The sequence below is a fragment of the Notolepis coatsorum genome (assembly GCF_963971535.1).
Source record: "Notolepis coatsorum genome assembly, chromosome: 10".
In the NCBI taxonomy this organism is placed as follows: Eukaryota; Metazoa; Chordata; class Actinopteri; order Aulopiformes; family Paralepididae; genus Notolepis; species Notolepis coatsorum.
The window spans coordinates 57,231,028-57,249,940 of record NC_140174.1 but is presented as its reverse complement, the minus strand read 5'-3'; the positions used below and the strand labels follow the sequence as shown (position 1 = coordinate 57,249,940).

At 44.3% G+C, this 18,913-nt stretch overlaps 1 protein-coding gene across 1 annotated transcript in view; it reads right to left on the bottom strand.

The window, feature by feature from the left end:
• LOC311236253 (rho GTPase-activating protein 44-like) overlaps positions 1–18,913 on the bottom strand; it is a gene marked incomplete at its 3' end in the record, with an annotated part of 199,922 nt that overhangs the window by 15,955 nt on the left and 165,054 nt on the right. The window contains exons 11-13 of the mRNA XM_084323912.1: positions 14,786–14,897; positions 8,275–8,356; positions 3,444–3,524 (exon numbers count right to left, since the gene is read on the bottom strand). Of these exons, the coding sequence (XP_084180038.1) occupies positions 3,444–3,524; positions 8,275–8,356; positions 14,786–14,897 (275 nt within the window). The remainder of the gene's footprint in view (positions 1–3,443; positions 3,525–8,274; positions 8,357–14,785; positions 14,898–18,913) is intronic.

Here is an 18,913-nt window from a genome sequence, read left to right as displayed (position 1 = left end):
GACTTCTTGCGATCTTCTTTGAGGAAAAAGTGGAGAACATCCGCAGCTCCTTCTCCCTACCCCCACCCATTCCAGACACTGAATCGAGAACCTCATCCTTCACTCTGTCATCTTTCTCTCCCATTACAGAAGCCGAGACCCTGACACTGGTAACGTCGAACCGTCCGACTACATGCCAGCTGGACCAGCTACCCTCCCCACTCCTCCAGACCATAGCACCGGACATCCTCCCATTCCTAACTGCAACCATCAACTCCTCACTCAACTCGGGGGTGGTCCCCACCTCCCTAAAAAAAGCCAGAGTCACGCCCCTCATAAAAAAAAAAACCTGAACTCCACCGTCATAGGCAACTATCGTCCTGTCTCTCTTCTCTCCTTCCTTTCTAAAACACTTGATCGTGCTGTATCCAACCAACTTACTGCTTATCTCTTAGAGAATGACCTCCTAGACCCTAATCAGTCTGGTTTCCGGACTGGCCACTCCACAGAAACGGCCCTCATTGCGGTCACAGAGGCACTTCACTTAGCAAAAACGAAAGGCCTCTCCTCTGTCCTGATTCTCCTAGATCTATCTGCAGCCTTCGACACAGTCAACATCAGATCCTCCTCGCGGCCCTCGCAGGAATGGGAGTGGCTGGCTCTGCGCTGACATGGCTGACATCATACCTCAATGACCGCTCCTACCAAGTGTCATGGAGAGGGACCCTGTCGGCCACCCGCCCCCTGCGGACGGGTGTCCCCCAGGGCTCGGTTCTAGGACCCCTTCTCTTCTCCCTCTACACTAAATCACTGGGTAACATTATCACGTCTCATGGCTTCTCGTATCATTGTTATGCCGATGATACTCAACTCTTCCTCTCCTTCCCTCCCTCAGATATCCACGTCTCTGAGCGGATCTCGGCCTGTCTGTCCGACATCTCCGCCTGGATGACGACCAACCACCTTAAACTGAACCTAAGCAAAACAGAATTGCTCCACCTGCCGGCCAAATCCTCCCCCCTGACCGACCTTTCCATCACAGTCAAGAATGCAGCTGTGACCGCGTCCCCGACCGCCAAGAACCTTGGTGTTGTCCTCGACGACCAGCTGAACTTCTCTGCTCACATCGCAGCGACAACCAGAACCTGCAGATTCCTCCTGAGCAACGTCAGAAGGATCCGCCCCTTCCTGACAAAAGAAGCCACCCAACTCCACGTCCAATCAACAGTCATCTCCCGCCTCGACTACTGCAACACACTGCTCGCTGGCCTCTTCAACTCATTCAGAACGCAGCAGCCCGCCTGATCTCAAACCTACCGAAGTTGGCCCATGTCAACCCACTTTTTAGGGACCTGCACTGGCTCCCCATTGCTGCACGTATCCGCTTCAAGGCCCTCGACCTAGCATACCGTGCAGCAAAGGGAACCGCTCCCGCCTACCTCCGGTCAATGGTCTCTAACTACACACCCTCAAGACCCCTACGCTCTGCATCTTCTGGCCGCCTCAGACCTACTCCTATCCAAGCTCCCGGAGGGTCATCAAAGAGAAGTCGCCTATTCTCAGTCCTTGCCCCACAATGGTGGAATGAACTACCCACCCCACTTAGGACAGCCGAAACCCGTCCAATCTTTCGCCATCGACTAAAGACGCACTTCTTCAACCATTATCTGAAATAATAATAAAAAAATAAAAAAGATCTAACCCTAACTAACCTTACTGTCATGCACTTGTCCTAATAAACTAACCTACACTGTAACACGCAACACTTTGATGAACATTGTTACTCAGCTGATAGAGTTGTACCCTTCCTGACGACTTGTCGTACAGAACTTGTAAGTCGCTTTGGATAAAAGCGTCAGCTAAATGTAAATGTAAATGTAAACCAGCAACCCTTCGATTGCTAGGTGGCCTTCCTAACCAACCTGCGACATTGTGTACAGTAGCTGTGTTTACAAAATATTATATTTGCACAACACCACTAGGTCCAGAGGACAGAGTCCTCCCTGCTGGACAACAACACCACCAGGTCCAGAGGACAGAGTGCTCCCTGCTGGACAACAACACCACCAGGTCCAGAGGACAGAGTGCTCCCTGCTGGACAACAACACCACCAGGTCCAGAGGACAGAGTGCTCCCTGCTGGACAACAACACCACTAGGTCCAGAGGACAGAGTGCTCCCTGCTGGACAACAACACCACCAGGTCCAGAGGACAGAGTGCTCCCTGCTGGACAACAACACCACCAGGTCCAGAGGACAGAGTGCTCCCTGCTGGACAACAACACCACCAGGTCCAGAGGACAGAGTGCTCCCTGCTGGACAACAACACCACCAGGTCCAGAGGACAGAGTGCTCCCTGCTGGACAACAACACCACCAGGTCCAGAGGCCAGAGTGCTCGCTGCTGGACAACAACACCACCAGGTCCAGAGGACAGAGTGCTCCCTGTTGGACAACAACACCACTTTCCCACAATGGCCTTGACCGGGGCTTGAACTGGTGACATTCTGATCATGTCCAGAGTCACACTGCCAGAAATACGATTTTTAAGTTCAATACAAGAAAAAAATATCTTGTTAAGACGTAGATTCTTTTTACAGTGTTTTCACAGAGGAGGGTGAACCAGAAATAAGCCTTATATGTAGTGATGTCCGATATTACCGGCCGATATTGGCATTAAAATGTGATATCGGAAATGATCTGTATCGGTTTTCAAATATATATATATATTTTTGTTTACATTTATTTAACCTTTATTTACCCACGCAAGCAAGTAAACACAAATTCTGATCAATCAATCAATCAATTGAGTTGGACAATATCGGTATATCGGTATCAGTAAAAAAGCCAATATCGAACATCCCTACTTATTTGTGCGGTTCAATGATGACGTTGACAAGCCTTTTGATTTCTCCCTCTCATCTCTCTCTCTTCTCTCTCTTTTCCCACCTCCTCCCTCCCTTCTCGTTTGATCATATGACAAGCTCTTCAACAAATATTCCATGCTCTGCCACATCCACAAGAAAACCCTCTCGCACATAAATCAAGTCTTATTTCTTCTGAAAGTTGCGCCGGCAAAAAAAAAGAAAAAGGCCCACCGCTCGGACCACACGGAAGCTGTGTGATGGGTTTTTCTTCAGTTCAATGGCACTGCTGCTGCGAAAGAATAGGGAGACGTTGGGGGGGTGAGAGGTGGTCGAAACTGAAATTGAAAGGCAGGCTTCACTACTGCGCCGCCTATGGGAGGAGGAGGGAGGGATAGAAGGAGGGAGGCAGAGAAAGCGGGAGAGAGGAAGGAGAGAGGAAGGAGAGAGGGAGGGAGATAAGGAGGGAGAGACAGAGGGAGGGAGAGAGAGGGAGGGAGGTGAGGAAGGGGGGGAGGGAGTAAGGGAGGAGAGGGTGGTTAGGGAGGGACAGACAGAGGGGAGTGGGGTTCGTGGGGTGTAATAGAAAAATGGTGACTCACTTAAAGTTGTTTGCGTTGGCCGGGGGTAGTTGCTCACAGGCGTTGAGTAGAGCCTGTAGTCTCTTGTCTTGGTCTTGAAGGCTGCAGGAGGACATAGAGGATTAGGAGGAATGCATATACCACGTTTACACTGATCAATTCATTCCTAAACCTTAGAGAAGCCTTTTGCCAATTTCTTTTTATCCATTATCCTTATCCGTTATTTCATTTCATTACATTTTTACTTGTTCCGTTTAGTTCCACATCTCATCTGCACACGCTATCCAACAGTCCCAACTCAAGGACATTTTTCGGGAGGCTGAGACACAAGAGCACATTGGTAAGTTTTATATCCAATTATCACGTGTCCTCCTCACAACAGAACGGTAGGATTCAGGTTAAAAATCTGTGATTGGAGGATCAAGAAAAGAGGGTGGAACTTGAGATGGTTGTGGTCCTGCTGCCCTGATTGGTGCTTTCTCTGGTGGGAATTCCTACTGAGCCAATCAACGTCCGTTACGTGGCAGTGTCTACTTAGGTATACCTATCAGGTCTGTTGACCAGAATAATAACATTGAGATTTTAAATGATCGAAACCCTTTCAGGTAAAAGTAAGGTAAATAAAAGCATTATCCACACACACTCACATACACACAGTGCCGTCTGGGAGAAATGCGAGGCCCTGTGCGAGATTTAAACGCGAGGCCCCCCCCCCCTAAAGGTAAAAAAAAACAAAAATGTATATAATATATATATATATTTTTTTTATTAATACATTTTTTGTTTTCTTTTTTTTTTGCATACAGTCAACGTATTCTTAAATAATAGCACTGCCCGAGGCTGGGCATACAATCAACATATTCTTAAATAATAGCGCTGCCCGAGGCAGGGCATATGATACAGTCAACGTATTCTTAAATAATAGCGCTGCCCGAGGCTTAGTGGCAATGCACCTGTACAGTCGTACACCTGGCAGTAACAGGGAAAATGCATAAAACACCCCTGGAACCTGATAAACAAGCTTAAAGCCAGGTACATTTTTCAAGCACGACATGCAGATTTGCAGTTTTGCCTTATTTGAATCGAACTCTATAAGCGTACAGTGTGAGCAGACCCTGTTGCATGATGCAACACACCGAGTGAGAGAGAGAGAGAGACAGAGAGAGACAGAGAGAGTGCGCGCGAGAGAGAGAGAGTGAGAGAGTGCGCGCGAGAGCGAGAGAGCAAGAGAGAGAGAGTGTTATGGTTTGTAACCGACCCCAATCGCACAACACAAGACAGGTATGAGAGTAAGCCAAAACAGGGCAAATATTTATTAAAGAACAAAAAGCGGCACAGTCCCTTTAAGGGAGAACACAAAAACACTAGAGTCAAGGAATATGGAAATGCGGCACTGTGCCTTTAAGAGGCGAACAGGCTAAGGGACTAAGGCTAAGGGCCAGGGCTAAGGACCAGGGCTAAGTGTCAGGGCCAGGACCAGGGGCACTGGAGAGGGGGACAGGGACAGAGGCCCGGGGAAGGCGGGCTGGAGACAGGGACAGAGAACAGGGTTAAGGCCTTGGACAGGGCGAGGGCCAGAGCTGCTTACAGGGATGAGGACAGGGTTCCGACGGCGGAGGCCTGGCACGGGGACAGGGGCCCGACGGCGGAGGCCTGGCACGGGAACAGGGGCCCGACAGTGGGGCCTGGGCACGGAGATCCTCCTCGGATGCTGCAGACGGGCAGCGCAGAACAAAGGGGTCCCAGGGGACCGGGGCGAAGAGACGCCATCCTCCCGTGGAAATAGGGAGCGATGCGCGCCGTCTTGACGTCTGGAGTGGGAACACCACTCCAGGCTTGGCACGGAGATCCTCCTCGGATGCTGCAGACGGGCAGCGCAGAACACAGGGGTCCCAGGGGACCGGGATGGGAACACGCCGTCCTCCCGTGGAATACTAGGGAGCGACGACGAGCCTCACCCCAGGAACGAGAATCACGATGAGACGCCTTCCTCCCGTGGAATCGGGAGCGATGACGAGCCGGCTTGACGTCTGGAGTGGGAACACTGGAAAACCTCCTGTAGAGAATTAGAGAGCGAAGATGGTGTCCCACTCCAGGCAAACGGCGACAGGTGGTGATGGCTGGCACGTCGTCTCACGCCGGAGACGCGGCAGGTGATGGTAACGTCCAGCACTCCATGAACACAGAATCCAGAACACAGAACGACCCGACCAGGACTGGAGGGGAGTCTGCAACCTATGTACTCTCCCGAGGTGATTGCAAACTCCCAACAGGTGCGTGAGGTAGAGGATCAAGGATGTCCAAGGGTGGGGGCTGGTGAAGAGTAGAGGAGAGTAAATCATCGCAAGGGTGGGGGCTGTTGAGGAGAGTAGACAGGGAAAACACAGGAAAAAGGTCCAGGGACAGGCGAATCCTCACAGAGAGAGAGAGAGAGCAAGAGAGAGAGAGCGAGAGAGAGAGAGCAAGAGAGAGAGCAAGAGAGAGAGAGAGAGAGAGCAAGAGAGAGAGAGAGAGAGAGAGAGAAAGAGAGAGACAGAGAGAGAGAGAGAGAGAGAGAGAGAGAGAGAGAGAGAGATCCACGGCGGGAACAGAATAGATTGCATTAAAAACTCACCAAACGTCCAAGAGGAAGGAGACAACCATGGAGATGACAAAGTTCACCAGTCCATATTGTCCCCCCCGTTGGGATGAACTTGGGAGTCTGTTCCTAGTTTATCTGCCACACGTTAGCACTCGATAACGTAGCTAACGCTAGTTAGTAGGGATGCACCGATATGAAAATTTGCCACCGATACCGATACCGATTGTTCAACTAACACAATCGGCCGATACCGATACCGATATTTGTGGCAAATTTTTTTTTTTTAATATTTTTTAAATGTTAATTTTTCTTGTAATATTTTTTTTTTTTTTTTTTTTTTTTAAACTACTGTATATTTGTCTTACAAATTGTGCTCACCGATATGAACATAGGCCTCTTTACTTACTTAAAAAAAGGAAACATCAAGAAATAGCACTATCTCTCTCCCAGTATGTTCTGCAGGGCTGCAGCTAGATACTAGTTCTCCCAGCATGGTCTACCCTGCTGGGCTGCAGCGAGATACTATTGTCTCAACCAATGACATTTTGATTGACAGTCGATTTTGCCAATTACGTCACACACCGCTTGCACCCGCCTCTGCTGTTACCACCAATCGGCAAGCGTGTTGCATTTTTTACTTTTGCTTTTGTCCGCCATTGATTTTGACGACAGAGCGAGGTTTTCTAGAACAACAACGCGGCGCGCGGCCGACGTTTAGCTTTTAGCTCCGCAGGATGACTTAAATGAGGCATAATGATTTTACTGCAACTAATGTTATAATAAAACAAAGCCTTTCTATACATGTGTCTGATTGAAAACGTTATTAACAGATTGCAGAATGGGTAAAACTCAGGGCTCTGTGAGCAACGGAAGGAACTGAGCTAGTATGAACGCTTGCTACGTTCGGGTAAATAATATGCTGATGTTATGAACGTGTAACACTAACTATATAATGTTAATGCCACAAAACGAATGCCTTGTTAATCATAAGTAGTAACTTTGATGCAGTAGCTTATGTGTGTGTGTGTGGGGGGGGGGACTGCCCGGACTGGGGACGGCAGCTAGTATGAACGCTTGCTACATTCGGGTAAATAATATGCTGATGTTATGAACGTGTAACACTAACTATATAATGTTAATGCCACAAAACGAATGCCTTGTTAATCATAAGTAGTAACTTTGATGCAGTAGCTTGTGTGTGGGGGGGACTGCCTCAGTCTGTGACGAGCTTTCACAGCCTTTGGGATCCTCAGCCTTCTCCCACAGGGGAGCAGGGTGAAGAGGCTGTGTCCGCGGTGGGACTGCCTACTGGGGACGGCGTTGTGGAGGTCGCAAGTGAACTTTTTTTTGTCTTGACGCTACACAAATTGATGGATATTTATCGGCTACTGCCATCGGCACATTCGAGCTTATCGGCCGATAGGCCAATTGCAGTCAACAAGGCACTTATCGGCCGATACCGATACCCGACCGATACATCGGTGCACCCCTACTAGTTAGCTGTCCCTGCCTTTAGCTAAGCCGACATGGCTAGCCTGACTGAACGTTCTAACACGCAACAACTTTCATCTTCAGTCCATCTGCCGAACGTCCTCTTCGTCTTGGCATAACCTAATCACTATACTTGGTATTGATAAGCTTACGGCACACGCCGTTATTTCTTCTGCTCCGATGCTGCACATTTGGTTTTCAAAAGTAGGATGCTCTTGGCCAAGACATCCACTCGCTCCCGTGGATAGCGCCGAATAGACCCCGTACCTGTACCCCCTCCCCTCGTGGATACCGGTCTTCTTCACATCTCTCTACCGACTACCAGACCGATGCCAACCAGCTGCCCCTAGTGTTAGTCCTCCCACGATGCTTTGCAAAAAAGTAAACGGGTCATTGAATGAAACCAATAGTATATCTGCAGAGCTGCAGAGCCCGGAACACTATTCTACAAACGTGTCTAATGTGAAATATATAAGCATGTAAGCAAAACTAGATTTTAGGTCTGTGATGGAAAGTGATTGTTAACATTCTATTTATTTATATTTTTATAAAAAAAATAATAATAATAATAAATAAATAATAAATCCCTGCAAGGCCCTGTGCGACCGCACTGCTCGCATGCCCCTTGAGACGGCCCTGCACACACACACACACACACACACACACACACACACACACACACACACACACACACACACACACACACACACACACACACACACACACACACACACACACACACAGCAATGAAAAATAAAACACTGAGTACTAGAGACTGACTTGGAAGCTTGAATCCATTCATCGTAGAGTTCAAAGGTCATTAAAGGCTCTGGCAGCTCCCGCAGGTATGACTTCAAAGCACCTGGCGAGAAATGAGAAGAATGAGTATGTGTGCAAGTGTGTGCATGCATGCATGCACGTGTGTTTGTGTGTGCGTGTGTATGTACACTCATCAGCATGTATACATGTGTGTGAGAGAAGGAGAGAGAGGAGAGGAGAGAGATGTACAGTAGGTGGATGAGACAATCTTTTCAGAGAAGAACGACAGTTGCTGGGAGAGAGAGAGAGACAGAGAGAGAGAGAGAGAGAGAGAGAGAGAGATAGATAGATAGATAGATAGATAGATAGATAGATAGATAGATAGATAGATAGATAGATAGATAGATAGATAGATAGATAGATAGATAGATAGATAGATAGATAGATAGATAGATAGATAGATAGATAGATAGATAGATAGATAGAGAAAGAGAGAGAGAGAGGGAGTAGCAACAACAAGAGTAAACCAACCTTATTAAACCTTATTAGAAGCTGAAGGGCTGAATACTGAATCAAAAGAATGAAATGAATGAATATATGATGATTTATATCTCTCTGGGAACAGTAAGAATCATGAGATAGGATAAGTATGAAATTCACATAACGTGAGAGATCACATTTTAGATTGTATTATTTATCTAGATTTGCTGAGGATGTATACTCTTCTTTTCTTTTAGCAACACCCTGCTACACACATTCACACCTGGGAGCTGACTAGTGCCCAGTGGAACTGGCCAATGAGAAGCTACGACTAGAGAGTTAAGTGCCTTGCTCGAGGGCACTTCAACAGTAGAGGGAAGAGAGAAGAGCATGATCGATTCACTTCTCACTGCCATGCCAGGTATCAAATTGGCCGCCATGCGTCTCTAACCTCTTAACCCCCGGTTAACCGTCTGTAGTGTGGTAGTGAGAGGGTTAACCTTCTATAGTGTGGTAGTGAAAGGGTTAAACCTCCATGTGTCCCAACCTGGAGGCGAAAGGGGCATTGTAAATATTCTGTGAAAGGCCTCCATTTAGAATGTACATACTCTCCTTTGTGCTGAGTCAGTTTAATGACACTCAAGGCAGTGAGAACCATAATATCAAAGTAATTGTAGAATGTGGGAATTCCATTTTTGCAAACCTGAAAATGAGGCAGTCTTTTTTAATTCCTGAAAGGTTGACCTTTCAGAGATATGAGATGAGAGCAGCACTATGGCGCCTACTGTACTATGTAATTGTCCAGTGCTGATGAAGAAGCCTTTAGTCTATTGACTGACCTGACTCTTCTTCTTCTCTTTTGCTCTGCTGTGTTTATTGACTGACCTGACTCTTCTTCTTCTCTTTTGCTCTGTTGTCTTTATTGACTGACCTGACTCTTCTTCTTCTCTTCTGCTCTGTTGTCTTTATTGACTGACCTGACCCTTATTCGTCTCTTTTACTCTGCTGTGTTTATTTCCCTTGGTGGTGTGGGGGTGTATGGTAAATGAGAAGGTGAGGGCATCCCTCCATAGAAGACAGTGTGGAGGAGGCTATGATAATCGATATACTTTTCTGTGTGTGTGTGTGTGTGTGTGTGTGTGTGTGTGTGTGTGTGTGTGTGTGTGTGTGTGTGTGTGTGTGTGTGTGTCTGTGTGTGTATGTGTGTGTGTGTGTGTGTGTGTGTGTGTCTGTATGTGTGCATGCGTGCGCGTGTGTGTGTATGTCTGTATGTGTGCATGCGTGTGTGTGTGTGTGTGTGTGTGTGTGTGTGTGTGTGTGTGTGTGTGTGTGTGTGTGTGTGTGTGTGTGTGTGTGTGTGTATCATCATGTCCTGCAGATGGGCTAAATAAACACATTAAATGCATATCAATGGCTACCTCAGGGAAGCCCTTCTAATTGGCTGCTGCTGACTTGATTGTGATGCGTTCAGACCGGGTGGTATGGAACACAGAACTACACTGATACAGCTCCCAAAAGCACACATGATATGTTGGCTTGGATTGGTGACTCTCAACCCCATTATGTGGGATCATTAGAGAGGAACAAGGCTCTCTCTCTCTCGCTCTGTCTCTCTCTGTCGCTCTCTGTCTCTCTCTGTCGCTCTCTGTCTCTGTCTCTCTCTCTCTCTCTCTCTGTCTCTCTCTCTCTCTTTCTCGCTGTCTCTCTCTGTCTCTCTCTCTTTCTCTCTGTCTCTCTCTCTTTCTCTCTGTCTCTCTCTCTCTCTCTCTCTCTCTCTCTCTCTCTCTCTCTCTCTCTCTCTCTGTCTCTCTCTCTCTCTGTCTCTCTCTCTCTTTCTCTCTGTCTCTCTCTCTGTCTCTCTCTCTCTCTCTTTCTGACTCTCTCATTCGGGTCATTATTATTGACAGACTTGACATAAATGACTCCACCTCCTGAGAGAGTGTGACGCAGCAGTGCCACTACTAGAGTGACCAAATCCATATGATCCAAGTGCAGGACATTTAAGGGACAGTAAAGTAATACTGAATAATGTTTACATATATATATATATATTAGGGATGTCCGATATTATCGGCCGACCGATATTATCGGCCGATATCGGCAGTAAAATGTGATATCGGAAAATATCGCTATCGAAAAAAAAAAAAAAAAAAAAACAATAACAATATATATATATATATTTTTTTTACATTTATTTAACCTTTATTTACCCAGGCAAGCAAGTAAGTATTTATTGTCAAAAGTATGCATGTTGGTTTAATTCAACAACAAGAGATATGTAATGTTAATTTTAACTTTTTTAATGATCATATTTTGCACAGATAATGCTTACATTTAGAAAGCCTTTTGAATGCATCCAGTGAAATTATTAGTTACCTGAAATTATTCCGTTTTTTGGGGGGGGAAACCCTGCATATATCGGTATCGGTTGATATCGGTATCGGAAATTAAGAGTTGGACAATATCGGAATATCGGTATCGGTAAAAAAGCCAATATCGAGCATCCCTAATATATATATATATATATATATATATATATATATATATATATATATATATGTATAAAGCATTTGATCTAAATAGAACCACTTAGATCAGGGTTAAAGGCAACTGCAGAGCGCAATAGAAATGCCGACGACCAACAGGGGTCAGTAGCTTTGGAGTTTCGGGCGAGATCCAACCTCTGCTCCGTTTGCCTGTAGACTTGTTTAGCCTATTTACAATTTTGTCCAATAAAGGTAAAAAAAGGTTTTGGCAGATGAGTGTCATGAGATTGAATTAACTATGATCATAGAGCAATAAGTAGGTAAAATAGGCCGAATGGCTAAGCAGCAGAAACACTGGAGAACAGAACAAACATTGTAGGCTGATATAAGTTGTGTCTTCATTACCAAAAGAACATTTGGTTTCAGCCCCATGGAGAGTGCAGTGCCTGTTGATGAATTAATATTTCTTGCTGGGGCATGCTGCTTAAGCCTTCTGATGAAGAGCATATTGATAAAACTCTTGGCATGTCACAGAGAAATTCGCTTTGACTTGACTCTCACTCTTCACAAGCTCCACACTTATCGATTTCTCTGGTCCATTTATGCACCGGTCATGAGGGAGAACAGCCTCTCCTCAAAGGCATTTAGTGAGAAGGAGACCAGCTGGATGTCCTTCAGCAGCATTCCCAACTTCACTCCTACAGTTGCTCCCATCTCCATTGTCCTTTGACGTGACAGACTGTCAAAACTTGCCATAGAGGGCGGCAGAGGTCAGTGAAGCTGAAAGTGTTGTGCCGTGACAACAACACAACTTGCAGTAGCCAGCAGTGCATCTCTCTGTCCCAGCGAGACATGGCACTGGCAAGTAGGGAGATGCTGGTAACACTTAGACCTGGTAACACTTAGACCTGGTAACACTTAGTAACACTTAGACCTGGTAACACTTAGACCTGGTAACACTTAGACCTGGCAACACTTAGTAACACTTAGACCTGGTAACACTTAGTAACACTTAGACCTGGTAACACTTAGACCTGGTAACACTTAGTAACACTTAGACCTGGTAACACTTAGACCTGGTAACACTTAGACCTGGTAACACTTAGACCTGGTAACACTTAGACCTGGTAACACTTAGTAACACTTAGACCTGGTAACACTTAGACCTGGTAACACTTAGTAACACTTAGACCTGGTAACACTTAGTAACACGTAGACCTGGTAACACTTAGTAACACTTAGACCTGGTAACACTTAGTAACACTTAGACCTGGTAACACTTAGTAACACATAGACCTGGTAACACTTAGTAACACTTAGACCTGGTAACACTTAGACCTGGTAACACTTAGTAACACTTAGACCTGGTAACACTTAGTAACACTTAGACCTGGTAACACTTAGACCTGGTAACACTTAGACCTGGTAACACTTAGACCTGGTAACACTTAGTAACACTTAGACCTGGTAACACTTAGACCTGGTAACACTTAGACCTGGTAACACTTAGACCTGGTAACACTTAGACCTGGTAACACTTAGTAACACTTAGACCTGGTAACACTTAATAACACTTAGACCTGGTAACACTTAGACCTGGTAACACTTAGTAACACTTAGACCTGGTAACACTTAGACCTGGTAACACTTAGTAACACTTAGACCTGGTAACACTGAGACCTGGTAACACTTAGACCTGGTAACACTTAGACCAACCTGAATAGTAATTGTGGATTAAAGCAAAAATGGAAGGTCTTTGACAAAAAGTCTAGTTACGCTGAAAAAACTATTTCGATTTTGGATATGGCATCTTAATCAATTCAAAAGGAAGAGAGGCCGGCCCAAGAACACCTGGCGCAGGGACTTGGAGACAGACATCACACAGAGCGGACTGACATGGAAACAGCTGGAAAGCAAAGCACAGGACAGAGGACCCTGGCGAACTGTTGTCGACGGCCTATGCTCCCCCAAAATGAGCGATAGGCGTAAGTAAGTAAGTAATCTTAATCAATTAACCTTAAATGCCAACACTCCCCATTGCTTCTAATGTGTGGTTATAGAGTAGGTCATAGGTGTCAAACTCACGGCCCGCGGGCCAAATCCGGCCCGCCACGTCATTTGATGTGGCCCCCCAAGAGCTCAGGTAAAAAAAAATTTATTTTTTTTTTTTTTACATTAATATTGGGTTAAAAAATAGCAGTGTTAAAATAATTGTGGGTTAATGCATTAATAAAGCTTTAACTTTGACAGCCTTAGTTATTACACATTCTTACACATACATGTATGTTGAACATCTGAGGTAACAAAGGAAAAAAGCCAAAAGCACTTACTCCTCAGACATTCTTTGACAATTTTACAGCCCAAAATACAAAAAAGATCCAGGCGGAATAGGTAACAAAGGGTTGAAGAAATATTGTCTGAACTGTCAGATGCAAACTGGCTGTGTGACATAACCGAGCATCTCGCTCAATTGAATAAGAAGCTGTAGGGACGCAAACAAGTCCCACCCAAAACTTGACCAATATAGTTGTGAACTGAGACAACCCTTATTTTGTTATTTTTGAGTACAGTTACAGTTGTGTGTTCATGCAGACACATAATAGCAATTTCATTACGAATTGAAAATAAGGGACCCTGATGTAAACAAGTCGAAAGTCTTTCTCTGGTCTGCATCCCCTTAACAATTGTGTGTATTGAGCTGTACTGTACTGTACCCATTCTGCAATCTGTTAATTAAAGTTAATTAAACTATCTTCCATTAGTTGGATGTATGGCCTCTGCAAGGTTGTGTGCAGCCATTTGTTTTTGTAACATCTGCTACATCTGTCCCACGTGTTCTTTGCAGCTCACAGTTGTTAGTTCTGCCCCTCTTGACTGTGACAAAAAGGTTTTGAACAAACTTAATGTCATAGCTTGTATTTGATGATATTCTTCTTTGTTATTTACTTGAATGGTTTGATCATTGATTGGTGGAGTAATATGGGGTTCTGATAAACTAAAATTATTTGTTAAAATAACATAAGCTAACATATATTTTTACATTTATGCAAATGAATATGCAATATGTATAACTTGAATACGTAATAAATACAGAAACACCATGTTTAACAATATGTAAATGTATAGCTACATTTATTTTACATTACATTAACATTTATACGGTCTTTGGCCCTTTGAGGGCAACCATAATGCTGATGTGGCCCTCTGTGAAAATGAGTTTGACACCCCTGGAGTAGGTGGAGAGAGAGCAAGTGTGTCATAAAGAGAAGAATGGTACACACTAATCACTAATTGGGGCTTTAAATAAATACACAGGAGCATTAGCAGCAGTGTGAGCTGCTACAAATGCTTACCTTTTAATTCTAGGCATTTACGCAAATTTACTTCAAAATGAACAATCAACTGGAGCTAATTCAAAATTGTACTCCTGGAGGAGGTGTTCTAGAATCTAGATGACCGGGCTGCGGTTGGCATGGCAACAGATTGACTGGATGGAGGGGGTGATGAGGCTGCAGTTGGCATGGCAACAGATTGACTGGATGGAGGGGGTATTGCCGGTGACTCACCTGCGATGGCATGTGGGTCTGCAGAGTATTCCTGCACGTCTAATACCCCACAGTCTAAAGACGCCTTGAGTTTCTTCAGCTTGGAGGCGGAGGGGGCAATTCTGAACAAGCCCTGAAAGACACACATCACGGCACGGGTAAGACATCGCTAGCGAGGGTCAAACCCAACGGAGTCAACTCCTTCCTTTCTTATTATACGCTGGAGGGTCTGGGGTTGATTTGCTCTTTGATGATTCTGGCAGAAAGAAGCCAAACACAGCACAGTCAACCCTCTGAAACCCCAACACTTTTACATTTCAATGCAGAACCACCACTTACCAGACAGAAGTAATTGGTTATTGATGTTAGAGACCAAAAGAGCAAGGCTTTTGGAGAGCGAAAGTCACTCTAGCTGAGCTAGACCAGCAGCAGCACTCTCAACTAAAATTGGCAATTTGTCCCTTTTTTTGATGCAGGGTTGGGGAATAGATTTTCTATTTTTAAAGCTCCCAAGCATCATGTCCGGAGCTGGAGTCGACTCGAGAAGGAGCCGTACACCACTAGACATTACTTGGAATCTTTGGATTAAATACAATGATCTCCCCCCTGTACTTTGCACTGTACTGCTTATAGATAATGGTTATAAATGTACAATAAAGGTTTGATACAGTAGAACATATGCTGCTGTCAGAATATCTATTCATAGCAGAGGTGGGCTGTCAGGGCCAGCAAGGCCTTCTCTGCAGGCCTAGATTGTCAGAATCAGAAAATATATTTTTAACATGTATTTCACAAAGTTCGTTCACATCAGTCTATTAACATAAAATCATTGCTCTCAGTTGGGCTGCTTCCAGGGCAGCTTACAGTATTTGAGCTGTTATCCAATCATATTTTCCTTTGCAAAATACATTAATAATGTTGTCAATATGATGCTGGTTATTATGTTTTAATCTGTGTCTGCTGTGCTGTCACTGAATATGTTTTTGTCTGTGTCTGTCTGTCACCGAATCATATGCTTTCATCTGTCAAGGTGTACCATCACGGAATCTGTGGGGAAGCCTGTTGAATCCTAATTGTGTTGTGTTTTATGGGACTTTTGCTTGCTTGGTGGTCGTATGAGTAAATACTGGTTGCTATGCATGTACATTTGTAATGCTGATGCAGCATCATGTCATACTGTGTAATAGTGGTGCATCTTTAATTCTTTAAGTCACCATAATGTCTCTGCAATTAATGTATTGTAACTCTCAAGTGTTGATCCTTGTGTTAAATCACAATCGATAATGTACTGTCACTGTGAATAATGGGGTGGTTACGTTGAATGACACAAGCCATTGTCATGAGGTTATTCAAAGTGGGTTAAATTGCTTAATTGTTAGCACCGAAGGCCTAGGTGTACATGTCCCGCCACTGATTCATAGTATTCCATGATGACTAGAATTATGGGGTCCCTTTTTTTGTGGCGCCCAGCCAACTGTGTCTTTGTCATGACTCGTCTTGCCTTTTGGGACACACACACTTTTTATATAATAGACAGATACCAGCTGATAACAGATAGCAGATAACAGTGGCTTTAGAAAATGCATGATGCGTCAGTGGAATTCTACTACTGATCTATTGATCTTTTCACTTCATTGATCATTAAACGTTGAACAATAAAGATGTATTAATTGTCAGGGAACACGTTTCTCTTTTGTGCTGATCATTACACACTGAGCTCAAGACTGGACTGGTTCCATGTGACGTTTAGCACGCTGACCTGTTCAGCTGACGTGCAGTTCTGTGACATACCGCTGGTCCCACTTTTCAGAAAGAAATATAAGCGTGGCTATGGGCTCAGTTAACATTCAAATGTGGGGTTTATCACATTCTAAAATAATTGATAGAAGCTACTACGCATGGGAGCAGCCGATGCACCAGGGGGGCGCTGGGTATCGTAGTTGTCTTGCTCAAATTCCGGTAATTATATATATTATTTTATTTGATTAAAACGCAGTGGTGTGTATATTATGTCTTTTGTATCGCAGATATGTCAAAGGTTAGTCCATAAAATGCAAGATATGAGTATCTTCCGGTTGTTTTCCGGGACCAGTCAGGGAAACGGGCGTAGTCGACTGCTAAGCTCTATGTTGTCCCTTTCTCATTAATTACAATCATTATACAACAGACAATACAATCAAGGCCTAATCATTTATGACCTTTCACCAGCTGCCCTGATGCTCATTAATCATAATGTTCACATTCGTTAGCTACAGTATCATTACACGGGGAACAATCTACATTGATTTTGTCCCAGCGAAAAGACTTTCCTCTGCCTGATGAGAGTTGAGAGAAGAGCTGAAATGCCATCAACAAAGTAAGATCCATTTGGCAACGAGAGAGGAGTGGACGTTTTGATTTGGGCTGCACTTCTCCTCAAGTTGTTTTTGGAGCAACGGGATTCTTTTTCTCTATGATAGATTACATTTCATTAGGATTATGACACTTTTGGAGGGAATGAAAATTAGCAACATTGCAACAACAGGGAAAGTGATTGCAAATGGGATCAAATCATGTGGATAGCATAGTTCACAATGAGGAATAAATCACAGTAAAATATCATCATCAGTTTTGTTTTGTTTAACAAAATGTTCCTCCATTTCTTCAGGCTGTTTTAACACTAAAAACACACTGATTCTTACTGTCTTCAACTATTGTGTACTATGCTACTATGTCTATATACTATTATACACTATCTACTGTGCTACTGTACTATGCCTATACTACTACCTACTCTGCTAATGTCTATACTACTATGCATTCAGAGTGTAGCACTCAACTGGAGTTCGACACTACTAGACGAACAATACCACTAACCCTTAGCGGCCAGAGGTGTACCCCTCCTGCTGACTTGTTATACACAATTTGTAAGTCGCTTTGGACAAAAGCATCAAAGAACTAAAGTATAATGGCCTTTATTGCGCAGATGTTGTGGTGCTATTGTTGCGCGAGGAGGAACGCTGTCTGTTTATGGGTTGAGTGTTCTGCTCATTTATGACTCAGCAGGGTGCAACGCGTTCTACTGAGAGATCAGCCTAACGAAACAGCTCTGGCTGGTTTGTGTTATAGCCTATGAACCGTTCCAACCGTTGTGTTGCTAGGGGAACAGCCATGGACCCAAGTTTACTTCTTGTCAGCTATTGATATTAGCAAACACGGCACAAGGAAATAATTTACGTTTATAGTTTATGCTGTCAAGCTGAAACCATCCTATGTGTCTACATTATTGGAATGGACCACTGGACCCTGTCGTACACGATCCAGTTTTTTGCTTACACTTAGAGTGCCTAGAGTTTGTACTGAACTTGGTAGATCTGCTTTTGGCTTCTCTGCCCCTACAGCATGGAATACCCTGCAGGAAACACTGAAACTAGACACTCTAATGTCTATGGGTCAGTTTAGAACCTTAATGACCAATCAGGTCACCACAATAGGCAATTTATTTATTTATTTTTATTTTTTTTTGCGTTTTTTATCGCTTTATTTCTACTGGGCAGTCCAGTAGGGAGAGACAGATGAGGAATGGGATACAGAGTGGGGGGAAGACATTCGGCAAATAACGACGGGTTCGGGAGTCGAACCCGGGTCGGCCGTGTCGCGGCTGAGCGCGCTATGTGGTTCGCCACTGGGGCGCCCAGGCAATTGTTTTTAAATGATTACCTCTGTTTACATTTTTAGATATTTTATTCTTTAAAAAAAAATGTATGTATTTTAAAATGTGCTCTTAACTCATTCTGCGCCATCGCTTAATGCGCCAGAGGGTGCTATTACGCCATCGCTTTAATCAATGGGGGGACTGCGAGATTTGCGAGTGCTTAAAATATATCTTATATTATAGCTATGGGTCTAATACACCCGTCGATTGTCAGTGAGTTGCTTCCAGTCAACATGTACAAAACGGATTGTTTTTTCATCCGTACATTTCCATTTTATACCGTTTTGAATACGAGTATAGTTTTGGTGATTCTTAGTAATCCCAGGAAAAGACGCGATAATAGCCCTTTAGTGGAATACACTAAACAAGTAGTCATTTTTCGCCTGATTATCGAATCTTCCTGAAATCAACGCTAGATTATCATTATTATCCTTCCTCATGCAAGAATTAAATGG